This window comes from Quercus lobata, chromosome 9, assembly GCF_001633185.2.
Source record: "Quercus lobata isolate SW786 chromosome 9, ValleyOak3.0 Primary Assembly, whole genome shotgun sequence".
In the NCBI taxonomy this organism is placed as follows: Eukaryota; Viridiplantae; Streptophyta; class Magnoliopsida; order Fagales; family Fagaceae; genus Quercus; species Quercus lobata.
The window spans coordinates 18,721,146-18,749,136 of NC_044912.1; the positions used below are offsets into that span (position 1 = coordinate 18,721,146).

General features: G+C 34.1%; 2 protein-coding genes across 14 annotated transcripts; one reads left to right on the forward strand and one right to left on the reverse strand.

Annotated features, from left to right (window-relative positions):
- Nucleotides 1-1,963: 1,963 nt before the first annotated feature.
- Nucleotides 1,964-10,598, forward strand: LOC115959863. 13 transcript variants are annotated; one of them, XR_004085024.1, is made up of 6 exons: nt 1,964-4,807; nt 8,518-8,833; nt 8,936-9,102; nt 9,470-9,522; nt 9,729-9,865; nt 10,206-10,597. XR_004085024.1 is itself a non-coding variant. In XM_031078497.1 (1 exon), the coding sequence occupies exon 1, from the start codon at nt 2,424-2,426 to the stop codon at nt 4,809-4,811; it is 2,388 nt and encodes a 795-aa protein (XP_030934357.1). In that variant the 5' UTR covers nt 1,965-2,423; the 3' UTR covers nt 4,812-5,042. The 13 variants fall into 13 exon arrangements, 1 of the variants encoding a protein (XP_030934357.1); XR_004085028.1 differs by having other exon boundaries at nt 8,518-8,738; nt 8,928-9,102; XR_004085025.1 differs by having other exon boundaries at nt 8,518-8,738.
- Nucleotides 10,599-19,840: 9,242 nt separating this feature from the next.
- LOC115960537 (hypersensitive-induced response protein 4) lies at nt 19,841-24,418 on the reverse strand. The gene is made up of 5 exons (XM_031079470.1): nt 24,040-24,418; nt 22,751-22,871; nt 22,562-22,653; nt 21,726-21,822; nt 19,841-20,428 (listed from the first exon to the last, which is right to left on the reverse strand). Exons 1-5 carry the CDS (start codon nt 24,232-24,234, stop codon nt 20,058-20,060), a joined length of 876 nt encoding a protein of 291 aa, XP_030935330.1. The 5' UTR covers nt 24,235-24,418; the 3' UTR covers nt 19,841-20,057.
- Nucleotides 24,419-27,991: the final 3,573 nt, after the last annotated feature.

A 27,991-nucleotide genomic window follows, 5' to 3' on the forward strand; every position in this document is an offset into this window, starting at 1 on the left:
TATGGTTAACATGACCTATAAATAAATAAGAAAAAAAAATGACAATTCAAATTCTAAAAGCACACTCAAACCAAACCCTTTCCTTACATATTGTGAACTTGAAAGACTAAAAATAAATGCATGAGTTCTAGATTGGTACAAGATCCTCTTAAAATCGCTTTCCAACCATCCAAGTATGGTTTTTTTTTTTTTTACTAGGCTGTCAACTTAGTACTTTCAATAAAAATCATTCCATATTGGTCGGAGCAGTAAGTCACCGTACAATTAGACAAAGTTATCCAAAATAGTCATGTTTTTCCTAAATGACCTGATCATATTTAAAATAGTTAGCTAGTAGCTACCCCTCAAATTTAAAGCCAAACCTAATATGAATTAAACTTTGCCTAGCTCAAACCTTATAGCCTTTTTGGATGGAAATTTAAACCTATTCTAAAAGTTGCGAATTTTTATTATTATCTAGGCCTATCCTAAGTTGCATTTAATGCTTTAATGGTTTGATCGGGGTCGATGTCTTAAAAAACCCATAACAAGAAATGATTGCTACCTATGTTTGGGAGCTCATGAATTTGCATTTGTCTTAAAATTTACATTTATGGTTCAATAGCAACTGATGCATGACCAGCCAATAGTCAAATTGACTGAATGGCATTTTGCCCCCTATGGAGGGTTAGCTCTTTTTATTTTTATTTTTTTTTTTATATGAGTAAAAGACATAAAATTGATTTTCTTTTTCCATGCATTTTGTCCTGTTTATAAGTGAATAGAATACCCAATAAAAGAAAAAAAGAGAAAACTAGAAATGTGAATCATAAAGCATAAAAATCAAGAGAGTCAATTCCGTATCGTACTGATTGGTACCGCTAGAATATACCGTACTGGCAAGCAATCTGGTACATATAACCTCCCTGTTTCATACCGAAAAAAATACCGACCGTACTGACCAATTTCGGGCAATACCGGCTAGTACCGGACGTATCGGCCGGTACAAGAAAAAGTTTTTATTTTTATTTTTAAGTTTTGTAATTTTTGAATTTTTGTTAGGGCAGAATGGTAACTTATTTGCATTAACTTATTAGTATTATTTGTTTTCTTAGTATGCAATGGTAACTTTTAAGCTTTCTATTTTTTATATTTGTGTTTTTTTTTTAATTGATACTAAAGTCTAAAATCATGAATAATTAGTTTTGAATTGAGGAAATGTTTTATGGTAAACTTTTATATTTATTATAATATATATATATATATATACACAGACACATACATACATACATATATATATATATAAAATAACGGTAAACTCAAAATGGTACACCGGTATTCGAAATATATTGTACCATTGGCCAAACCGGTACAGCCTCCGGTATGATATTGACTCCCTTGATAAAAATATCATATACATTTGAATATATGCAACACCTTCCTTAAAAAATTAATAGGTATTATTGTATAACAGTTACGTGGTATTCATTTTTCCCATGAAAAGGGTGAATTTCACATTAAATTCAATTAATGAAACTCACTATTATGCATAATGTAAAAGAAATTAATAGTACATTGCATTATTCTCAAAAGGGAAATGCTAACGAGTGTCCTTAGAACACTGGTTAAGAATCCAGTTAAACAAAGTTTTTATTGGAAAAGAAAAAAAATAATTAATGTTTCGATAACTTTTTTTCATTTTTCATAAAAATGGTGTCAAAACTTTTCTAAAATGGATTGTTAATAAGTGCCTTAAAGGCACTAGTTAGCATCATCCTTCTCAAAATACTGAATACTTACTCATATTTCTTGCATGTGCACGTCTACACCTTTCTTTATTTCAAAAATAAATGGAAGGGATCATCTTTCATGAGAGTGCCTCTCTATCTCTCTCTCTCTCTCTCTCTCTGAGAGAGATGGAGGCTTTTCAGTTTTCCCCATAGATGCTTTTCCTCGTATATGGATGTAGGATGTAGCATGTACACAGTCACTCATTTAGAAATATTTATAAAATACGAACTAGTAACAGTTACAGTTGTGTTTTGAACATGTTGTATAGACTTGCTCAATTCAGGCCCTCAGAGAAGACTTGCTTTCAACAAAAAGATAAAAAGAAAAAGTTTCTTTCAAAAAAAGAGAGAGAGAGAGAGAGAGAGAAAGCGAGAAGACACCCAGATATAGTAGTGGTTTTGGACTCCCGTTTCTGTCTCTCTCACAACTCCAAAAACTCACACACACAGTCTCAGTTTTCATCTCTCACTCTCTCGTCAGCCATAAACATGCACTTCAGCTAGACAATTCCACAAACACCTCATACACTCTCTCTCTCACTGTCTTCACTCTCAAACCCCCCCATCACCATGTAAACAACTCCCACACTTTCAAAACCCATATCACAAACCAAAAACCCAACTCACTCCCTCACTCTCTAACACTCAATTCCCATGGCTTCCACGTGCTCACCCCACACCGACCCTCCAACTCTCCCTTTACAAAGCGATGAAAACATAGCTGCCAAAGCCTTGAGCAAACGCTACGAAGGCTTAGTCACTGTTCGAACCAAAGCCATCAAAGGCAAAGGAGCTTGGTATTGGACTCACTTGGAACCCATTCTTGTCAAAAACCCAGATACCAACCTTCCAAAAGCCGTGAAGCTCAAGTGCTCTCTATGCGACGCCGTTTTCTCAGCCTCTAATCCTTCCAGAACCGCCTCTGAGCACTTGAAACGTGGTACCTGTCCCAATTTCAACTCTGTTACTGTCTCTTCCACAAAACCCAGTTCCTCTTCTTCGCTCTCTCCAATACCCATTTCTTCAATTCCCTCTTTACACAACAACAATAACAGCAACAACCATAGAAAACGAAGCTCTCAAATGGGTTCCCATCATTTTTCGCATTCATGCTCTTCTTCTCTAGCTTTGGTTGAAACGCCTTCGTCGCGTTTTTTTCATAACCAAAACGAGTTTTTGAATTACTCGCCGAGTAATTCGGGGGGGCTGAGTCAGCAGCAGCACCACCACCACCACAATCAAAACCAACACCCTTTGGTGTTATCTGGTGGGAAAGATGATTTGGGTGCTTTAGCATTGTTGGAAGATAGTGTGAAAAAGCTTAAGAGTCCTAAAGGTTCAACTGGTCCACCACCAGTTTTAAACAAGGACCAAGTTGATTCTGGGCTTGAGTTACTAGCAGAATGGTTCTATGAGTCATGTGGGTCTGTGTCATTTTCGAGTTTAGAGCACCCAAAGTTCAAAAATTTTCTTAACCAAGTGGGATTGCCTCCCTTGAGCTTGCGTCGCGAGCTCTCGGGTGCTCGGCTTGATGCTAAGTTTGAAGAGATTAAGAGTGAGTCTGATGCCAGGATTAGAGATGCAATGTTTTTTCAGGTTGCCAGTGATGGGTGGAAAGGGACTAGTTGCTGTGGATTTGCTTGTGAGGGAGAGAATTTGGTTAAGTTTACAGTGAATCTTCCAAATGGGATAAGTGTTTTTCACAAGGCAGTGTTCACAGGAGGGATGGTGTCGTCGAAGTATGCAGAGGAGGTTTTGTGCGAGGCGGTGAAGGGTGTGTGTGGGAATTCTGTGCAGCAGAGATGTGTAGGGATAGTTGCAGATAAGTATAAGGCCAAGGCATTGAGGAATTTGGAGGTTCAGAATCATTGGATGGTAAATCTCTCTTGTCAGCTTCAAGGGTTTGTTAGTTTGATCAAGGATTTTAATAAAGAGCTCCCACTTTTTAGGACTGTTACTGAGGCATGCGTAAAGATTGCAAATTATGTAAATACTAATTCTCAAGTTAGGAATGCTTTCCTCAGGTGCAAGGTGCAAGAGCTTGAGTATGCTGGGCTGCTCCGTGTTCCTTCTCCGAAATGTGATACTTCTAAGAACTTTGGACCTGTTTATGTAATGTTGGAAGAGGTATTAAGCTGTGCCCGGGTACTTCAAATGGTTGTGATGGATGATACGTATAAAGCGACATGTGTGGAGGATCCAATTGCAAGGGAAGTTGCGGGGCTGATTCAAAATGAAGGGTTTTGGAATGAGTTGGATGCTGTATATTCGCTTGTGAAGCTGATCAAAGAGATGGCTCAGGAGATTGAGGTTGAGAGGCCTTTAATTGCACAATGCCTACCTCTTTGGGAGGATTTGAGGGGGAAAGTGAAGGACTGGTGTGCCAAGTTCAGCATTGCTGAGGGACCTGTTGAAAAGATTGTTGAAAAGCGATTCAGAAAGAACTACCACCCAGCATGGTCGGCTGCATTCATACTGGACCCTCTTTACTTGTTGAGAGACACAAGCGGAAAATATCTTCCACCATTCAAATGCTTGACACATGAGCAAGAGAAGGATGTTGATAAGCTCATTACCAGGTTGGTTTCCATGGAAGAAGCTCATGTTGCATTAATGGAGCTCATGAAGTGGAGGTCAGAAGGGCTAGAGCCTCTTTATGCTCAAGCTGTTCAGGTAAAAAAGCGAGACCCGGTTACTGGAAAGATGAAAATTGCAAACCCACAGAGCAGCAGACTTGTATGGGAAACTTGCCTAAGTGAGTTTAAGTGTCTGGGTAAGGTTGCAGTGAGGCTCATATTCCTCCATGCAACCGCTTGTTCATTTAAGTGTAATTGGTCTTCCATGAAATGGGTTTGTGTTCATAGACACTCAAGGGTGGGCCTGGAAAGGGCCCAGAAAATGATATTTATTGCAGCTCATGCCAAGCTTGAAAGACGGGAGTTTTCTAATGAGGAAGAAAAGGACGCAGAGCTATTTGCCATGACTGGCAGTGATGATGAGATGCTCAATGAGGTCTTTGCCGATGCACCCTCCTCAGTGTAATGTTTTTTCTTTTCAACTCCTGTAGAATATAGAAACTGTAGGATTTATTTGGATTCTTTGCAGAACTCTTTATGTTTGTCCTTTACTTCTAGTAGAAGATTTTTGGAGAGGTATCATTGGGAGAGAAGGATAACAGGAAGAAATTGAAAAATGTATTACTTGAACTCACATGGTTGTGTGATTCAAAAGAATCATAAATTTCCTGTCCAGGCTTGATTTGGGGATCTTGGATTTGTAAAGAAAAAACCCTTTATTGTTTATAAACATAAAGATGATCAGGTTTCATAACAGGAAGAATGCTTTAACAATTTCTAGTGTAATGTGAGATGAATAGTAGATATGATTTTTGTTTACACTTTGGTTTGTCAAATTCAAAAACTGTGTCACTAGGTTTTCCCCGCTTCTGAATTGTAAGAAATGAAAATAGACAAATGATTACTAATCTTGTCGACATATAATAGTAGCTCTTTTGTTCTCTTTATCATGTATGAAGAATTCGTCTTCATTGTTATGATTGTACAAGTGAACCAGTTCTCTTATTTAATAGATAATTTGTAGGACACATCCAAAATAACATTGTCTATAGAATACTTGAGGGCACCACCCTTATGTCCAGCAGTACTTAACCTTCATTATAGGTAACAATTATGTGAGTGTCATTCATACAGCATGGTGAGGGTCCTACTCATTTTTTCAAGACAAAAATATGCAAGGTTATGCCTTGGCTTCAAACCTTGTCAATTGTATATCCAAAAAGTAGTTAGTACTTTCATTGTTACTATGGTTCTGTTGCATGCAAACAAACACAAATGCAGATGTAAATAGATCTGCTTAAGAAATATGACCAAGTACCCGTGACTATAATTTTAGGAGTTGTGATGTAGAGCACCATGTAATTTAAGACACTTGATTGACAGTTCTTCCTTCAATTCTCCATGATTATCAACATATACTGTGTCAGCACTAAATGTGGGTTCAAGGTTGCCTAACATAACCAAATCTGCTATATGTCAGCTTGATACCAAAAATCAAATGAATGAAACTGGAAAAGAAACACCTAGAATAGGAGCACTGAGCACCCTTGTATTTTAGTAGATTGTGCAGAAATAAGGCTGGGTAGGTCCATTCTAACTAAGAATGTTCTGAATGTTATTTGTATTAACATGAGTCCCGATATAATAACCATACTTCTAATGCTAATGTCCCTTTATATTTCTCCTCTACTGATTGTATTAAGCACAATAAATCATCTGAATTATGCTTCTTATATCACTTTTGTTAATGAGTCAATCAATTGCTTGGCCATGTGGGCTGCCCATCACATCCAATCTTCTTTGATCCTCAACTCTAAGTGCACGTGTGTGTTTGTTTTTAATTTAATTTTTCTTTTGTTATTTAAAGTTTAAACCATCTAAGTGCTGCTTAACTGAAGTGCTGCTAAACTGAATAGAACTTATCGGAAAATGTTTATTGGCCATGGACAAAAGTTATACAATTTTGCCCGAACCATCCATGAGCACCACTAATGCTCACCATGTGACTAGCTTGGCTTCGTTGGAGCCCCGTATGGATCCATCCTACACATGGATCTGAAACTATGCCCCACTAACTTGATGTTTGGGCATAGAATGGGAGTCACCACCTGGTTTAGGTCAGGAAACTGATTTGGACCCTTATGCAAAGGTCTAATGAACTAGACTTTAGGTTCGGAGTTAAGGTACGGACTTGGTAAGGTAGTAGGTACCCAAATTTTCCCGGTCATATGGATCGACCTCCACTAATGTACCTACTAGCTATATTTTGGTAAGGATTCCCTTATGTGGGTCACTTTCTATTCACACAAACTTCAAAAAAGGTATTTGAATTACACACATTGGGCACATGTATACATAAAAGAGGGTGGGTATCCTGCTTCTAGGGCTGGTCATAAAAGCATGTTTTTAAGATATGTTTTATCTCCTAGGCAAGTTACTACACATATTCGAAGAAGGAAACATAGTCTTTCAACATTTGAGATGATATACAAACAAGCTTTAGGTTTCTGGAAGAACCTATCTGTGCATGAGGGTTGCGTATGCATCCTAAGGCAGAAAACTCTATTCTAACTACATTCTACCCTAAGAATAAACAACTAAATTAAAACTACAACTTAAAATTGAAGGCAGAAATCTTTTTAAAAAAATGGAAGCAAAAAAGAAATTGAAAATAGAAAGAAAGAAAGACTTGTGAGATTCAAATTCTTGGAGTTTTACCATTCCTCTTGATCGATTGGACAGTGGAATCTACCGGACTACCACACGAAACACAAAAGAGAATTAGTAAAAATAATATATAAGTCATTGACTGGTGGACCAACAACCTATGGGTGATTTCATTCAAAATAAACTTTCAACTAAAGAAGCTCCCTTCATTCTTCAATCTTCACTTCTGTAGTGATTTTTGTGAGTGTTTGTTGTTAATCCATAAAGGGGGTCATTACAGCCTATTATAGGTGGATATCTTGGGTTGTACATCAAATTCCAGGAAAAGCATCCATAAGAAGCTCTACCAATTACATTGCGTACGCACAAGAAAACCTTTTGTAAGCAGTCTTGATACTGCATACGCAGGAATTGAATTAATCCTTGTGTACACATCGCTTGGTTATTTTTGAAAATCATTTGGGTTTTTGTGTTCCGTTTGACCATACTCTTGGTATTGGACCTCTTGTATTGTCGTCATTGAGGAATAGGGGCTTAAGTCGTAGGGTTACAAAATAAAACTTCAATTTTCTCCTTAGTTGATTTCCTTTATGGCTTTGGGCAGAAAGGTGGCATTTATTTTAATTTCTTTTTCCATGTTAAACAGACACTACAAAATGCAAAATATTTGATGGACATGATATGGGTAAGAGGCTAAGGATTGTGTGCGCTTGACATGCAGTTGAATGCATGCCAACAGTGTAAGGAGTGAACAAATACATAATTTTCCCAGTACCCATGTTTGATACTCTATATTCGGGAGAGAGTTGACATTGAGTCCGTTCAGCTATTTTTGTTGCGTTGTAGATTTGAGGATTAGAATCTCACACCTACTCATGCACCAATTACAATCACACCATTGCAAACAGGCATTAACCTCCAAGCTCATGGTCTAAAACCTGACTAAAATTTGTTCTTGCATGGCTTCACTATATAGATATGGAATGCTGCTGTTGTTGTGATTGGCTCTCCTCTTAGAAAATTGGCAAATCCATATAAAGTCATTTATGTTCTCAGTTGTAATCCAATTTGTTTTTAGTCTCCTTTATCTCTCTCTTAACAGTTTGAAAACTATTCTTTCTATATTTTATATCTTGAATCGAGAAAAAGGAAATGCATATTTATCCTATATAGGGCCTACAAATTTTTTCAAAATTATGATAGTAAACAAAATTAATGACCATGTGTTTGTGTTATTACTATACAAAAAATGGAACTAAGAACTTTTGAATGTTAGGGGGAATTTTTGTCTGGATTATCATAATCTTTTAGATTGATCTATTGAGAAACCTGTTGACTTTTTAATTATAGAAACACGTGGCAAAGATATATGTATGAACTGCAATGGCCATTATAGATGTTTGGTTGAATACAGAATTTGTTGAGTTAGCTTATAAATTGGAGTTGCAAAAGGACACAAAAAGTTGTACATGTTTAGAATTTTTCAAAGTATCTTTTTGCTGCAGGGCTGGGTTTGATTGAACTGGTTGGGTGAATGGCAAAGCAGACTAGAGTCACCACATTGGTCAACCTCAGAAGGATTTGAGAGTGAATTGTTCTAGCCAAAAGAAGCACTTCCTATTGATTTTACTCAACCATATCTCCTGGAGTGTCTTTTTTTAAAATTGGAGAGCCCCACAAGAGGAGTGGAGGTCAATCCCAGTGCTTTCGTCATAGTCGAAGAAAAGTGAGAAACAAGGGGACTTCTTTCCCATCAATTCTCTCTCTGATTTTTTGTTTTTTTGTTTATATTTTCATTTAAGTTCTATTATATCATCTCAGGTAACTTACCTTTTAAACATTCCAAATTTCATGACATATTACTCTTGATTTGCGCCCTTTTGTAAACTTTTGATCTCAACGTTGAAAATTGAAGTTTTGCAGAGTAATCTGATAAGGCTTGTCATGATTACTAAAAAAAGTCTTGAGCAAAGTGGAAGCAAGGGAAACTGTCGGTCTGAGGAGGCACATAAGATGGCTGAAAGGGATATTGCAACGAACTTGAAATTTGCATGTAAATTTTAGCCAGCATTGTTGACTAGAAAGAGTAGGTTGGTGGTTCTAGTGGTGTTGATGTTATTTGCTCTACATGATCTTTCAGTTTGCATATACATTTGTATAGTCCCAAAGCCATTGTCAACATGACACATTAGGACCAAAAGCCTACCATGAAACTATTAATTTTAGAAATCTTAAATATGTTCTTCCACTTATTTTTAATAGAAATAGTAAAAAAAAAATGGCACAATCAAGGAAGTAACAGAAAGTATGACTTTTTATAGAATATAACTGCGGAAAATAACGGGACCTTGACTTGTTTGATGAGGATCACAATCTATATATATATATATATATATATATGAGTTTGCTATAGTATTTATACTGGCTTTCAACTTATAAGTATCCTTTTTTGTCCAGGCTTGGAACTGGTTGGTGGAACAGATAGGTCCTGATATCACTAAACATGGTGGGTAAGTAGTGTCTGTTTGTTCCATAATTAATAGCCTGACCTAGCCTATTCATCCAGGTTTTGTGACCCTTCCCCCTCCCCTTTGTCAACTGAAAGTAATTAACAAAAGAAGAAAGTTAGTAAAGAAAACTCTGTTAAAAAATTGACTTTTAATTTTAAATACATTTATATGATTGACAATTGTTACAAATTATTTTTTACATGCAGAAATCTGGAAACTGGAATCATTCAATCTGGTTTTGGATCTGACAGGTCGCCTATGCTATTGCTAACCATGAAGAAAAACATATAGTTATATTCTGACAAATGAATAATACACAATGCAGGCTGAAATAGTATATGAGGTATTTGGTTGGTCATTAATCATTATTCTAATTTCCTATAGCAGTGAAGCAATAAACTTGTTTTGGGAATACTATTACACTCTATTTCAGACCTTTGGATGGTAATCTCATTAGAGTTTTCAATAAAAACTACCCCATCACACCCTATTACAATAGGAAAGCAGTTTGACATACTCTCTCTCTCTCTCTCTCTCACATGTTATGTGCTTTAAATTTATCCACCCACCTTGAGCAGTAAAAAAGTTTGAGGAATACCAATTTGGTATGTGATTAAAAAGTGAAATGATGATCTTTCTCTCTCTCTAATTTTTCTTTTTAAATTTTTGGTTGGTTGAAGCAGTACAATGAGTGTATTTGCATTTGCTACTCAAATTTGGTGAACAGACACCGGATCCTGTCGGCAACATAGAGCAATGCTGACTGCTCACCAACTTGGAAGAAAAGCTTTTTTCACTTGTATGGTATGGCTTCATTGTTCAGCCCACTCATGTTCTAGTTAAAAAGGGAAGGAGATATAATGATTAGTATAGGACAAGACTCTCTTTCTACAAGAATCTTTACCCTTTCAATGTTCCCTCATAATTAACTTTCTTTTTTATCATCTCTCTCTTTTCCTTTCCACTTATACCACTCTTGATTGTTTTTGAATTTGAAGGCCATCCATGTAAAGTAGATGATATTGAAATTGATTGGTAGTATTCATTGCTGGTGACCCTTCTTTGCCTTCTCTATGTGCTGTATTTTTAATGGCTCACTATTGAGAACAAAAAAACATCCTTCTTTTTCCTTTATGTCACATTGTGTCCATCACGTATTTATATATTATTTTGCCAAAAATTTGATCATGGTGAAATAAGATAAGACATGATATGAAAATAGTTTTTCGTCAATTTGATACAGAAATAGTTGCAATGAAGATAAATAATTGTGACTTTAAAATTACATAGTATTTTAGTTTAAGCAGTCTTTTGGGGTTGATTTGTCGAATTTGTGTTGGGTTTATTTATTTATTTTTATTTTTAATAAGATTGTAAAGTTTTCAAGATATCCTAAATTATTTAGTAAGAAAACCTATTTATATTATATTAGAAGTATGTGATGCATGTATATTCTGGTAGAGGCATGGAGTAGAGGCCTTGCCTTTTTAACAACAAAAAGGCAAAGAAGGAATATTATTAGCAATCTTGATTCGATTTACACATATAATGTAGTTGATTCTAATTAGTTTGGATGATTTTATTAATGTGCAACTTTTTAAAGTTTCATTTTTTTTTTTCATTTTTAAAGGTACAATTATTTTTACGCAATAAGCTAAATAAGCTGATTGAAAATAAGCCCATCCAAATTCACATGGTTCCATTTTGATCTTTCTCCATCCTTTTGTACAATGTCAATTTCTCTGGTACCTTAATTTCAACTATACTGTGACAAATTCGAGAATGTGATGTGTTATGATGATAGTGACTACACTTTTAAAAAAAAACCCTTTCACAGCTGTGATCTTATATTTTGAGCCCCGCATCAAACATGTGTGGTGGCCCTTCTTCAAGTGTCAACATTAACAAGATGGGTTGGAGTCTCATATTGATATATATATAATTTTGGTATGGTCACTTGGGCTATAAATCAACACATGATTAAACGACTTTGAATGCATTACTAAAATCTAACTTACTTAAACAGACAGGACTAAATTATATGATTTTTATCACCTAACTATCTTTTTTTAACAATCCACAAGATGGGTGAGGATTCTTTTTTTCGTGTCCTCCAAGTGTTGCACAATGAAGAAGAGCATAAGAGATTTTTTTTTTTTTTTTTTTTTACAAGATAAAAATTATATTCTTGCCAAATCTAAATGTATATATATGTGAATTTCTCTTTTGAAGACTTGAACCACAACCTTTACCCTTTCCACCTCACAAAAACTTTGTATTTGTGAAGTGATTATCATGTCAAAGGTGCGCGGCAGTCAAAAGAAAGAATATGTACAACTGCAAGTAAGTTTCACATTTCTCTGCCTACAAACACAATACCTCAAGGACGGTATACCAAAAAAAAAAAAAAACAAGCTTTAATCTCAAAATATTGAAGTCGTTTATAAATTGTCGACAAACTAATCAGAGTCGGTCATATATATTCTTTTCTGTCATTTATTTCTATCAAATGCCATACTCTCTATTATCTTCTTAATTACTTTTTTATAAGTTCGATTAATGTTCCTTCAGGTTTATTATTATTATTATTATTATATATTTTCGTTCACTCGACTTAAATTGACTCATTCTTTTTCCCGAGGCATACCCTCCCAAAATTTGAAACAGGAGTTGAAGATTTTACCGTCTAAAGTAAGTGAGCTGGTTAGGTAGCTGAGAATAAAATACCAGTTCCATCACATGGTAGACTACTTTTGCTATTCACCTTGGCCCCTTTCCGACATACAACGTCAAAGAAAAGTCCTCCCTCTCTCAATTTCTTCCCACTAACCCAATATATAATTGGTAAGCGTATTTTTGTGGCCCCTAATCTATGAGAAAAAAAAAGATTTGAATCTAAAAAAGTTTATCATACTATCCTCTGTAAATAATGCACTTACAATGTGATTAAAAAAATTAATAATTCTTGACTTACCAAAAGATTTTTTTTCTTTTTAATGGATTTATATGTCTGGAAAATGTTTTACTCAGTTGCCTTATCTTTCACGGGATTGAGCTTGTTTAATAAAAACATAAAGTGGTCTTTCCACATTAGATAACTTTTAAAAGAAACATGACCCAAATTTGATGTCAAAATAAAGACTTACCATTATGGTAGATGTAAAAATTTTCTAATTAGCAATAGTGATGTTGTTGCCTGTCTCTTTATATTTTAGGTAATTGTGGTCCCTAACTTTTGATGTATCATTTCATTTTGGTTTCTCAAATTTAAACAGTTCAATTTGGTCCTTGAAATTTCAAAGAATACTAATTTGGTCAATTCAATTATTTTTCTGTTTACGTGATTAAAGGAATGCTCTGTTTTTTAGGCAACAAATTAAACTAATTACATATTTAAGGAACCCAAATCGACCAATCTCATATTTAAGAGACCAAAATTGAAATTACCCCACATTTCATGGACATAAATTGTTTTGTTTTTTAAGGTTCAAGATCAAGTCCAAACATTTTAAATTCAAAGACGAACCAAAATCAAACTTAGCAAAAACATTTTAATATGTTAGGCATTCCCTTGTAACACATGATTGAAAATTTGGAAAAAACCATGGGAACTACAGTTAGTAACTTTCAGCATTAAAGTTTAATAATCGGGAAAAATTGCAAACTAACATCAATCCCTAAACAATTTTGTTAGTTAGCATCGTTTCCAAATTATTTAGGAAACTAACATCTTGATTCTGTAAGGCTCGATTTTGGTGTGCTAAATCGAGTATAAACAACTCGATTTCAAGTGGAACTCGAGCCTTAAAAACTCGATTTCTCCAAGCTACCGATGGGTGTTCTTTGTTCTTCTTCGATAAACACTAAAGAGTTCTTCTTCGATAAACAAGACACCAACCCAAAAATCAAGCAGAGAGAAAAACCAAAAATCAAGCCCCAACCCAAAAATCAAACAGAGAGAAGCCGGAAACAAACCCAGAAATCAAGCTATCGTGGGGTTCTTTGTTCTTCTTCGGTTCGTCAGATGAAGTTCTTCTTCTTCATTCTTCTTCTTCTTCACTTAGTCAGATTTTCTTCTTTTTGCAATATTGAACTCGAGCTTTAAAGGCTCGATTTAGCACAACAAAATCGAGTCTTACACGCTCGAAATGTTACTTTCCTAAATAGTATGAAAATAGTGCTAACTAACGAAATTGTTTGAGGATTGGTGTTAGTTTGCAATTTTTACCTTAATAATCATACTCTCTCTCTCTCACCCCAAGATTATAATAAAATAAGTTTTTCTTTTCTTTTGTTATTTTTAAGGATCCTAACCATTGTGTATTCACCAATATATTTATATAGAGTAGAAGTAAATACACATATACAGCTCTCCAAAAGGTATTTATTAAAATGACAAAACTTAGGTACAATACCTTAGTGCTGTTCATTAGGTTTTCCTCTTAAGATTCGGCCATGTGACTACTTAATTAAAAAAATACACTTCCATCCCATGAAAAAAAAAAATCTACATAGCAAAATCTTAAAAGGAGAACCAAAGAAATAGCACATCAATACTGTACCTAAGTCTTGCCTTTATCAAAAATCTCTTGACTTCCTTTATTTAGCTTTATGTAAAATAGAATTATTTTCCAAAAAAAATTAGTAAAAAAAGTCTCTAAAAATAAGCCATATATATATATATATATATTTTTTTTTTTTTATCAAAGATAATTTTCCTTGAATTATTTTTCATGACGTTACCAAATACTAGAAAACACGAAAAACTATCTATACACAGGGTTTTTCATTGAAACAAACGAAGTGTGAATAAAAAACATAATTTAAATGAAATCTCTTAAGCTTGGATTATCATTTCAAAATCATAGTATGAATTACTGGTGCTTGCTTTATCTTACTGAAATGAATTCTTCCTCTACTGAAAAGTAAAAACATGAGAGGTACTCATTTAACCTCAAAGGCAAGAATAATATTATTCCATTTCACCAGAAATTCACTCATTATAATTACATCTTACAGTTGGAAATTAACCCTGAAAATCAAGGAAAAGGAATTAGTGCTCCCATCAAATCCCCAATTATCTCATCCGTTAACCATCATTAATGATCATTACCAATGCAATTATACTCTTCTAGTATTCCTCCGATTCCATAATTGCATTTTGTATGGCACAAAGATGCCCCTTCTCACCTAAACATATAATTGTACTTGATTTTGGGACAAATATTCTGGGGTCCATTTTAACGGTCCAATAGTGTGATTCCAAGTTGACTTGTGCTATGGGTAATACTTATAATACTCAATAGTTTGATTTGGACTCATTAGGGGTTGCTTTTCTCTAGCTTAGTGGGTGTAATCTCCTCTTGCAGGGGAACTAATCAAGCTTTCTTTTCAGACCCAAAACCAAAGAAAAAAGAAATATACAGACATTTTTAGTTTCTTTGATGAAATGATTGTGTCATTTAGAGGTGACAATTTGTGACAGATTCATCGATCAACTAAGTCTAACATGAAAATTTGTCATTTAATAGAATATTTGCCAATCCAAAGATTGAGTTAACTAAGGTCGGTCTGGACATGCCCAGTAGTCTTAATCATTGTCTGTTTGTCTCTACCAACCCATTTACAAGCTACTTCCATGCTATGCACGTTGTATAGTATAAATTGTAGAACAAAGTTTTTCTCCAAATTAGTTTGGAAAGAAACTTTTCAAACTTATCATATATCTCTTTTTCGGGTTTGAATTTTGAAAATCTAACCGTTGAATTTCATGCTCCTTATGTTTTTAATATACATGTCAAATTTTATTCAAATCAGATGTTATTTACTATTCGATCAATGAACTTATTCTTTATACACAATTTTAGATTACAAAAACTTGAAATTTTAACATTTGTTTGATGACATAGCAATTGATCTTTTTGAAATTTTGCAAGTATGAAGGATATAATAAGAACATGTAATCCAATTGTTAGATTTTTAAATTTCATACTCAATATAAAAATATATGATAAGTTTGAAGGATTTTTTTCTAAACTAGTTTAGAGAGAAACTTTGTTCTAGACTGTATAGTGTATACAGGGGCGGAGCCAGGGGGGGTCGAGAGGGGGCAGTTGCCCCCCCTGGCTCAGCAAAAAAAATAGTTGGGTGGCTTTTAAATTTTAGTAAGAAGAAGGTTTATATTTGGTTTGACAATATATCCATCTCAAAGTTGCATCTCTTTCTCTAGCTTTGGCTGGGACTTGGTGTCAATTCTCCACTTCACCATGTGGATCCTTACTAAAAAAAATTCTTTATGTAATAATTATCCTACTTCATAAAATTTTGTATAATAAACCAAAATTTTGAGATAATTATATAATAACACAAACTTACGTTAGTTGTATTTGGTGTTCATACTTAATTACTAAAAATATTTTCATTTATAAATGGAATTTTTACTCTATATATATATATATATATATATATATATATAAAAGAAGATGGCTTATTTATGCAAAAAAAAAAAAAAAAAAATCCTTTACAACTATCCAACATATATGTAATATGTGTGTCTTTTAATATGCATGCATAGTGTATATAAATTTTGCCCCCCCTCGAGTCAAATCCTGGCTCCGCCACTGAGTGTATAGTGCTAAAAGATAAGAATTAACAGAAAAGTAAAATTTTGAAAAAGGAGGACGGCAAAGAATTGTTAAAGACATTCCCTCCTGTGTCTTTTTCTTTTTCCTTTTTAAAAATAAGTCGGCAGAACTGTTATTATTTAAAAGTATATGATGAGAGGAAACATAGGCTCTCAAAGAAAACTACAAACAAAATATTATCAACAATAGTACAATTTGGATACATAGTTACAAAAAAATAAAACGTAAAGAGGCAAAAACTAATCATAGAGAATAAAGAATAGAAGATTTTCTCAAAAACTTTTTGCTTAAGAGCCAAGTAAAATGCAAAAATTATTGCTTTTGGAGCCAAAACGTCTAGGTAGGAAGGGACAGTGACTCACAAGGAGCAAGAAGAAAGGTCCAAATGGGGTAGCAAGAGACTCACAATTTCGAACTCTAGATTAGAAAAAATAAGAAACCTACGAAAGAGACATATAGAGATCCTCAAGAAAGACGGTATGGCAGAGACTCGGGTGTATGTTAGTAGCAAGACAGACTAACATTCACCAAAAACATTCCCCATTGACTTCAAAGAATTATAGTTTTCGTTTCATTAAGATATTTCAAAGTTTTTAGGGTAATTTCATCATGTAATTTTAAAATATTTTTCACCTTTTTTTTAAAGGTGTTGATTTGAATTTGATACATCAATAAGTTAAATAGATAAAAAAAAAATAGTAATAATTAATATTTGTTTAAATGTTAATGACACTGTAAAATTCAATCCACCAATCTCAAAATTTCAAAATGGATGAATTGGAATTTAAAATCTTCATGATAAAGTTACAACTAAATTTATTTATTATTGCTATGAGGAGTTACTGACTTGTGCTCCTCTTTGTCCCTTGCTCCCTTTTATGCCAGTTACTTCTTTCTTTGTGATCTTTTGTTTTTTATCCCCAAAAAAGAAAAGGGCCAATTTCATTTGTACTATTTTAGTCTATTATTTGCGAAAGTAGTAAGTAAATGGCTTGTAGTAAGAATAGCTTCCACCGCTACTCCAGTCTTGGGCAGTGCTTGGTAGCTTGTTTTGGGCCTTTAGGTTTAGGTAGTGAATTTTGACGCCTTTTGCATATGGCTTTTAGATTTCATGGTGGATTGGGCTTGTACGATTTTGCACCCACCTGAGCAATCTGGTCCATCTAATTTGAGTTGGTTTGTTTTTCTAAGGGAAACGATGGTTCTGGATGATTAGATCTACTAAATTTGAGACTTCAAGAAAATAAAGAATTAGTTATGGGATATGGTTTTCCTCAAACTGATTTGGGGGAAAATTTCTCAAACCCAACATGTGTCAATTTAAAAAACTATCCACATATATTTTTAGTCACATGACCTACTTAATAGTTAATTGAACTTTTTATAAAAAAAAAAAAAAAATGATTTAATGAATCGTGTGAATAGTCTTATGAATTGCTACATAATAAGTTGGATGAGATTTCTCAAAACTAGTTTAAAATAAAACTTTTTCCTCAATTATGATAATTTAGTAGATATAAAATAATGAATGTAGTTATTTGCCCAATAGGTGTGAACTTACTCAACACATATATAAGTCTATCTAGTTTGTTGATCTTTGAGAGAACAAACTAGTGAGATCCTTGGTGTAACTCAGCTTATGCATTGCGTACCTCTCATGGACTTATAAGCATTACAAGTTGTGGGAGCAAGTGATTCGAGCACATTTTTGGGCTATGGGCCCTGTCTAAGGATGATTAAAGACCCATGTTGTGCAGATAGGACGATCGAGAAAGAAAGGAAAATCAACACGTGAATTGAGGATCCCGAGGAGTAGAGGCATCTTAAGAATATTTTAAGTAGTCAACCGTACTGGAAAGATGAGCTCCAAGGAAGGTAACAGAGCCATGTATACAATGGAAAGAAAAAATATCTGAGAAGGTGACTGCCAACTCCACATTTAATGCACTGCACCAACTGAACTGACTGCACTGATGAGGAAATGACACATGAACAATGTCTTCATAGCTCACAACCCCTCCTATCACCTCCAGAAGGGTCTTGATGGGACAAGCATCCAAAGGGTTCACTAAGAATCAAAATGGAGGGCTGGGTTGTATTGGAGGGAACTATATAAGGAAATAAACCCCACAAAAATGGGCATACGAGATTGAAAGAAAGCAGAGAGAAAAGAAAATACTAGAACTCATTGTAAAAGGGTTTTACTTGATTAATATATGAACAATATATCCTCGAATTTGCCCGGGGAAGGATTTCATGTTGAATTTATGTCTTTTTCCCTTTTAACTTAAGCTTAATCATTCTTGAGCCTGAATTTACATGGCCTTGTAGTTTGCTTGTGAAATCCACTCTTTAACAAATTTATTTTTTTGGGCTTATTGGGCTGACCCACATTGTTCTTAGTGGGCTGAAGTCGTGATCCGAGTCCTTACACAAGCCTATTTGCAAGGTAACTCATGGAGCCTAGAGTAAGTTACTAATATGCCTTTTATGCCCTCTATATCACAAATCCTATATCTTTTCCAAGAAAAGATACACATGAATAGATTGACTTCCCTAATGCCCCCTCCTACCACTTTTTTTGTTTCATTAAAAAAGAAAAAAGAAAAAAGAAGGTTCGTGTGTATCTTTTCTTTGCAATGATATAGGAGTTACACATGAACTTCCCTAATGCCCCCTCCTACCCCTTTTTTTGTTTCATAAGAATAAAAAGGCTCGCGTGTATCTTTTCTTTGCAAAGAAATAGTTACCCATGAACATTTTTTTTGAAAAAAAAAAAAAAAAAAAGAGTTACCCATGAACTTGATCCATGTGTTTGGGTTTCATCTCCATATTTTTTGAAGTTTTTAATAGGTCCAAGAAATTATAACAGTGTCATCAGCAATTAATAATTTGATTCTTACTCTTGGAAAAATTCATTTTGGTTCTAATTTATTAATGGTGTTAATTTAGTTTCTCCACTTCCAAATCAAGTTAACATATCCTTGAGTGAGAAATAGTTTGTCAAACAAAAAATAACATTGCCTTCATTTTATAAGGGTTTTTTTTTTTTTTTTTTTTTTTTGAGGAAACAGTAATACTTATTAAAACACCAGAGTACCATTACAAAATGGCCTAACCTTTGCAGTAGTAGTCTAAACGGGCTTATAATATATTACATAACCAAAATACCACTACAAAAGGACCTAACCTTTACAGTAGTAGCTTGGGGCTATAAGGATTGAAACTCTAACACACACAACCAATATGGTATAAACATCCCAATTTTTTTATTTTTTATTTTATTTTTAAAAAACAGTAATACTTATTAGAACACATAAACACGAAAATAGTATATAAAGATTTTTAAATAAGCTTATAATATATTAAGCCTATTTAATATATCAATTTGGTCATTTTATAAGTTAAATGACCAAATTGATATGATTAATAATTAGGGGATCATATTAATCTTTGCCTAATACTTTGTGGACAGAATTAATAATTTTACCTGAAAATTATAGTAATTGCCGTGTGGACCAAATTAGTAATTTAATCTAAAATTTATAGTGATTCCCATTCGTATAAAAAAAGGAACTAAATAAATGGTGAACCAAAACTAGTTCTATTTGAGTTTCCAAAAAACCTAGTTCTATTTGAAATTTGCGCCAGTGCCAATTAAGAAATAAACAGTATATATGCAAGCTCAGTAGCAAAATCCTTATAATTAGCATCCTTGTACAGTAGAAGAAAAACCAGCTGAAATCTCATTGACCATATATCAACACTCTATTACTATACCAATATAAACACCATCCTTTTGTTCAAAATTCAACAGGAAAAAAAGGGTATTTTTTCATCGTAATATATCATATAGAGGGATATATGTTCGGAGGTTTGACTGTACATAAATTACTCAACACTTGCCTGACCACTGGCTGCCTCCATCACACCATTACGTATCTGATCACCAATATCCCTAACATGACCAGGGCCATGAGGAATAAACACAGTAGTGTTCTTTGAAGAGTTGCCGAGGTCTTTAATCGTATCAAAGTATTGAGTGACCATGATCAGATCCATCACTTCCTTTGCCGAGGTGCCCTCCACCTTGTGAGAGAAGTTCACAATGTTCTCTCTCAAGCCATCTGTGATTGCCTGCCTCTGCCTGGCCACACCAACACCACCTAGGTATTTGGCTTCAGCTTCAGCTTCTGCTTTTTTGACTATGAGCACCTTCTCTGATTCTCCCTTGTATACACTAGCTAGCTGAAGTCTTTGAGCTGTAAAAGTGAAACAATATTAGACTAGTTAGTTACATACAAACTCAGGATAATGGACCAGACTTTCTTCAACTTCCATCAGTAGCAAGAATAATGGTATGTTTGGCATGTCCTGGTGTTTCTGAATGAGACATCCAGGGTTCAAATCCCTCCATCCCCAAACTATAAATGTATACATAAAAAAAGAAAAAGAAAAAAAGAATAATGATATGTTTGGAACAGAGGGAGAGGAGAGGAGAGTGTAGAGGGAAAAGTGACTGGAATATACTAAAATTTACATTTTAGTCATCTTCCATTCTTCTCTTCTCTACTCTTCCCTCATCTCCCTCCATCCAAACTTTAGGGTATACGTTGGTAATAATTGACCACTACAGATACATTGAAAGTTGGAACCCAAAAAAAAAAAAAAAAACTGAGAAAACGTCCAAAATGGATTGCATAAAGTGACAAACAATGCCTGAAGGGGGCTGAAGCTAGTATATGTTCCCATTCTGGAACTCATGAAGATGATGTAACAAACTTTCAATTATAAAATTGCAGTATTAATGAATCATGTACAAGTATTTGAAAAGTCTGTTGTCAGAATAATTGGAGATATTATGGCATACACTAGCCCAGGATTTATGATATACTTCTTATAGAACAAAGGAAACAATGAGAAATGACATTGAATTAAAGAAACTAACAGGAAACCATGAGAAACCTAATTTTTCTTTCATTATTGAGCAAATACTTTGAATCTACAAATTGATGATGGGGCCCAGCCTTTTGATAGATTGCTCCCAATTGAGAGAGAGAGATACCAAATACATTTCCCCGCTTACCATGGTTGGGAGGAATTACATAACAATCTTTTTTTTTTGCTTTATGATATATAGTCCAAAATCTTCTATAGGAGATTTCTTTAAATTTGGCCCTCAAGACCAGGAGCGAAATTAAGCTTTTATTCATGCAAGTAGCTTGTCATGTACCACTAATCAGTCAGACATGGTCGATCTTCAAATACTTTGTACAAAAACACTTGAACCTAAGACCTAATTTTTTTCCCTTTTTTCCATAAGTTTTTTTTATTTTTTTAATTTTTTTATTATTTTTTTTTTATATACATGAACCCCCAAACCTAAGACCTAAGTCAACCAACCATCCCTCCCCACTTACAACAGGAGCAACATCCAGTTGAGTCTCAAAATATGTATGTTTCAACAATATGTTAAAATGAGAAATCAAGTCCAGATATACTATTCAGCAAAAATAAAAATTAAAAAGGTAGAAAGAGTAGGAAAATGTAAAAGGTTACCTGCATTTATCTCATTCATTGCCCTGCGCACAGAGGGATCAGGTATTATGTCAACCATTAACATGTGTTCTATGCTATATCCATATGCTCCCATCACCTGAGCAATGATTTCAACTTATGATGTATAAATCCTTATGCATTTACACAAGGTGGCAACATATTTCATAATGGAGAAAAAAAGCATAAAAGCAGATGAAAACAATTTTATCTTTTGATGGATATTTCACCATGTCAAATAAAACAATTTAAGCAATGGCACAATAAGTTGCTATTAGCCTATAGGAGTAGCAGTCCAGAGTCCAGACCAGATGATTTGGTGAACAATTCACTTATAAGTTATGAAAACATGTAGAGGCCAGCGCACAGGAGCCTGAGAGAGCAGTCTTTCTCTTTTCTTATTTTTCCTTTTTAATTTCTTTTTAATGAGTAAAAATTTCCACAAAAAAGATGCCAATTTGCCGTCACAAAAGTATGCAGGCACATAGAGCACTAGTTTCCCTTCAAAGTTCTTAGTATTCTAACATTATTCCTACCTTCAATTGACTATCTCATCAACATGATATTTTCAAAACTTATTTAACACCATTTATAAAGAAATGAAAGATTCCACATCATAAAATTTCATATGTTAAAGCAGGAAAAGATGTGTAGTGCACAATTAAGAAGAAAGCATCCAGTTATGGAAACTGAGTGAAGCAAAACAAGAAATCATAGATTTCCAGGAGACAATAAACAAGCAAGAAAAAAGGGCCCAGATGCAACAAGACCTACAATTAACATAATATACATGTGACATTAAAAAGTAATTGAAAATCTAACAAAAAGCATCCAGATACCTTCTCAAGTTCCTCCAAGACAGATTTAGCAACCTCGCCCTTTTGTTCAAAGAGATCATCCAAATTCATTCTCGGAACTAGAGCTCGAACAACTTAAAATGCAAATGAAAAACATCTATGAGAAAGGGCAAAAATCAAGAAAGAATGGGAGAGTTTATGCAAGAAACAAGCTGAAACTAAGAAAGTTACCATCGAATACATAAGCCTGAATCTGCTCTTTGGGATTTTGCAACTCATAAAATGCATCATCAGCATTTTCTTTAATAACTCGGTATTGAATTGAGCAAATCAATTGCACAAAAACATTGTCCTGTAGAATCAGTTGTTATAACTAATTACTCTGATAGAACAACAAAATGTCTCACCTTACAATAGATATTGTGAAATATACATACAAATAAAATAAATAAAGCTGCTATACCATACTGACAACTCAAAATTTTAATATACCTTACAATAGGTAAAGCTCCGTGTTGATGTAATAATATTTAGACCAAGTTATCCAGCTTATTTTTTAATCCCAATAAACCAATGAACATAAGCTGTCCCAAACAAGCAGATAGAAAGAGAATGCTTCTCGAAGTTCAAATTTTATTTGACTTGAAGGAGTAGCATTGTCCTAAACCATATTCTACATTCACCTTTCTTAGAAGAGCATCCTCAAATGTGCACAAAAAAAATGTGTCACACTCGATGTTTTCAACACTTATGTAAAAAAAATTCTTATGTTCCCCCCTATTCAGAATTCCACTAAGAAGACATGAATACAGGTACGGGTATGACAAATTGACACGAGCAATTTCTAAAAAATTATAACATGAAATGGCGGATATGACACCAGTATGATACAGGCACACCACCCCAAATGAAGTGTCCGCATTTCATTCATGCGTTATGCACAGGAGCTCTCGCCTCCTCATACTCACAATCCTCCCACTAATCTATTAGTTCCTTATGCACTAAAACAAACAAACAAACTTTACATTACATTTATGAGTTATGACCCTCTAATTGAAAAGGCACAGTGCAAACTCTGTTTTCCCCTACAAAAAAAAAAAAACGGAAATTCTCAACTGCTACATAATTTCCACAAAGGAACCACCAAACAAATTTCAACAAATCCATTTCATGGTTCCAATTACAATAACTTTAAGCACACAAATTATTGGCGCATAACGAAAATTATATCAGTGGTAGACCTATGTAGAAGCAATGCTGCTCCAATCAACCTTAACAAATCGCGAAAACAACTATATCACATTCACTACAAACAAACAAACAAACAAACTCTGTTTTCATTTCCAATCGACTCCACAAATTCAAAACCTGACCTAATTTCAAAACAAAATCCGAATTCTCCAAATTTTCTCAACAACCAAAAACGACGCCATTTTCGGCGTAAAACGCACAATAAACAAAGATTCGCAATCTAAAAAATTCCAAAAAAAAGAAAAAGAAAATCGAAATTTCAGTGAGACCTTGGTTTTGGTCTCGATTTTGACATCGAGAGAGGAAATCCTGGTGGAGAGATAACCGGCGAAGCATTGACCGGCGAGAGGGTTGAAGAAATGAAGGCCAGGCTCAGCCAATCTCTCGAACCGGCCCCACCTCTCCACCACTCCTACGCTCGCTTGCTCTACGCACCCACAAAACACACACGATATATTTCCCATCTCTCTCTCTCTCTCTCTCTCTGTGTTTGAATTCTTTCTGAAACTGAGACCAAGTAACCAACTTTCTCAACCTGAGAGTCTCTGTTTCGTTTAACGAATAATAAAATGGTATTTTTAGGGAGGGTACTGATAGAAAGAGAGAGAGCGCGTTTTTTCCTGGGGTTTTGTCGTCCGTCTGATTTGGATATTTCCGTTTGAAGTGTGTGTACAGTAAAGGTGGTGATAGGGTAAGGGCGGTTGCACTGTGGGGTTTAAAGTAGGGATATCGGGTCCGTTACGTTGTTTTGTATTTTAACCGTTTTGACCAATCGGATCATGGAGCGTTGGTCTGCGGGTCTGCCTTATAAAATATAGTCATATAGGCTTGATCAACTACTAACTTTGATTTGTAAAACCATTGAACAAGTTAATTTTTTTTTTCAAGGTTGTTTATTTAATTTTATTTAAAAATATTATTCAAATTTAAGCATTTGACAATCTTATGAATAATGGGATTTATTTATTGTTTGTTTGTAACACGGATAAATATTTTTGGAGTGGCCTTGAGATGTTGACTAAAGATTTCCAACTAATGACTTTATAGATCTCATGATGTGTGTGACATGCGGTAAGAATATCCAAGAGAATGGTGTGTGTGTAAGGTTGAGATCAAATTACACATGGTGTGACTCTAAGTAACGTTACACCACCCAATAACTTGTTAATGAATTTATATTTTGAAAATTTTATTGTTGGATTACATATTCTATGTGTTCTAAATATGTATACCAATTTTTATACCAATCGAATGTTATTTACAATTCGATCCATAAACTCATCTTTTATACATTATTTTAACTACAAAAATTTGAATTTAAAAAATTGATTGATGACATGGTTATTAATTTTTTATCACCTTGAAATTTTGCAGGCACAGAGAATATACGAAGATAATGTAATTTAACGGTAGATTTGTCAAAATTTGCATTAAATTAAAAAATATTAAGTGGTATAACATTACTTAGAGTTACACTATGTATAACTTAAACTCAACCCTTATATATATATATGTAGCCTTTTTTACATTAGTTTCATTTTTTAGTTTTTATGTACATTTAAAAATAAAAAAAAAATAAAAAACTTACTTTTCAAAATTTTTCAAGATACAAATATATTTTAGCACACTTTTAGCAAAAAGCTAAATAAATTGTTCTCAAACAAACACTTGGTGTATCCGATCTTCCTAAAGCTTATTTTAAAAAGGTTGATTTTGGCTTTTCATCCAATGAAATTCAAGAAGAAAATGAATGGTGTTTGGTTTTCATGATGAAACCTAGATTTATTGTATGCATGGAAAAAAAAAAATCAAATAATTCAATAGTTATAACTTACGACAATGAGAGTGGGGGATTCAAACCATAATCATTTTCATAAAGGAGATGAGATAATGGCAATGAATAACAAAACTCTTGGAAAATGCATGTAGTTCTAACTCAAAGAACTTTGAACCAACATGTATACTAACAATTACTTGATAGATTAGTGAGCTGAATGTAGCAAGGTTGGCTGTGTCTCTTGCCATATTTGGAAAGAGACACTTACGAAAATGAAATTCAAAACAGGAAAAAATGATTTTCCATTTCTACTATTAAAAAAAAGAAAAAGAAAATCTCAAGTATCAGAAATTTACATTCGATAGCTCAGTATTTGGACCTCATATGGCCACGCAAGGTTGGCTGTGTCTCTTGCCATATTTGGAAAGAGACACTTACGAAAAAGAAATTCAAAACAGGAAAAATCAGAAATTTACATTCGATAGCTCAGTATTTGGACCTCATATGGCCACGCGCTGTGAGAGGAAAGATAGATACATAAGATTGTACCCCAGGATTCAGATGGTCTGCTTCTCAAACCAAACTTATTTACTGAGCTTTAGACTGGACCACATTGATGGGAGAGTTTGTAATGCCCATCTATATGTAACTTATTGCTTTTAGAGTTTAGAATGCAACCTCTGGGCTGAAGCCTGTAATTTCATCCAAAAAAGAAAGAAAGCCTCTGGCTCTGAGTGGGTGCAAATGTGTGATGCACTAATGTTCCAATGTAGATAGGTGGCTCGTGGACATTTTTGCTATGAACGATCCAAGTTATGAGCCTTTTTCCACCCAAGCAGATTGGCTCAATTTCTGAGGCCAGATGTCTTACAAGAATTGCTTCAGGTTCAGGATCCATCATGTATTGGGCTTTTTAGTCTTCTTGTCTCATGAGTCCTGCCTGATTTTGTTTTGGGCTTAAACGAATGAGGGCTTAAACCAAGGCCTGGATGGTTTAATGGGTTACTTTCAATAGCCTCTCATGGAGTAGTACAAAATTTGGAATGTTGTTATCATCGATAAACATATAGAAGCACATATATATTGAAGTTGTAATTTAGGCTAAACCTCTTTTAAAAAAAATTTGGAGATAAGACTGTCTATCTACTTTTCTCAAATCTTGTAAAAATAAGAATTTTGTACACTTAATTACACGTTTTTTTAAGACTTTGATTATACAGATAATATACTTAACACAAAAATATTGTTAACAATGCGTGCATTTGTACGCTCATTGACATTCCGGTGATTGTAGAAGAAACATTCTGATGATTATACAAACAGCACATTTGACAAAATAGGCATACAGTTTGTTAATGAGCTTAATTTCTAGCTAGTACGTTTGTTTACTAATAGTTAATGATACTTTGTTTAGTTTGAATGTACTAGACTGCTAAAAATGAGTCCACTAAACTTATTAGGAATCCTGCCTACATCAAAAAAAGAAATTAATTGGTGTGCTGAACTAATGATAATAAATCATCAATTATATAGAGAGTTAGCACAGTCACAAATTTCAAAATCTATATAGTTTGTCAACTTGCTCTACAAGAACATGCACTAACGAGTAACGAGGGTATCCCTTTTATAATTTTTATAATATATACATCATTTTACTAATGTCTCCCTGCCCCCTCAATATTAAAAAAACTTACAATACATTTATGCATGTGTAGCTTTGCTCTCCCTTTGAAAAAAGAAATCTAACTCTTCTCTAACAAAACCAATTACAAAACAAGAAGAATTGCAACTTGTTCTCTCAAGCTGACTTTCTTTAAAACGAATTTGGATGGCCAATGAGTTGAGACACCTAGATTTGCTTATTTCATAATGCAATCCATCACAAAAGAAGTTCATAAACATGTGCAATAAGCCAATAACACCTCTAGCCAACGCATATACATCTCCACACGTGAAAATGCATGCCCAAGCATATATATATATATGCAAGGTATGTGACAAACAAATCATCCAAAAGATTAATAAGTAATTGTTTTTAGAAACATTATTCAGTATTATATATATATATATATATATATATATATAGCAAGGTTCTTGTACAATATAAGGTACCGCGCTACGAGGCATTTTTTGCATGTAGGCCCATGTAGACATGTTTCCCTCCCAGGATGCATAACTTATCAAGTCAGAATCTTTATACCCATACCCACTACTTTGTTTATTCTATAGTCTATACAATCCCCCATTTCTCATAATTTCCTCACATTCCCTGCATTTTCTTATAGATTCTTGGAATCCCAATCGCAACCAAGGAAAAGGAAAGTAAATTCATGAAAAACTTTAAAGAAAGATCAAGAAATATCCAAGTTGGCCACTACCTCCAAAATTGCATAATATCTCCAGCAAAATCAGACAAATGGGGCACCTTATATGATGCAATTGAG

What these genes read in the sequence shown, in the direction of transcription:
- LOC115959863 (XM_031078497.1), top strand. Translation starts at nt 2,424, where the DNA reads ATGGCTTCCACGTGCTCACCCCACACCGACCCTCCAACTCTCCCTTTA.
- LOC115960537 (XM_031079470.1), bottom strand. Translation starts at nt 24,234, where the DNA reads ATGGGAAATATATCGTGTGTGTTTTGTGGGTGCGTAGAGCAAGCGAGC. An exon ending in TCAGGCTTATGTATTCGATG is followed by an intron (nt 22,654 to 22,750) that starts GTAACTTTCTTA and finishes TTGCATTTTAAG; the next exon opens with TTGTTCGAGCTCTAGTTCCG. An exon ending in TCTTGGAGGAACTTGAGAAG is followed by an intron (nt 21,823 to 22,561) that starts GTATCTGGATGC and finishes ATCATTGCTCAG; the next exon opens with GTGATGGGAGCATATGGATA.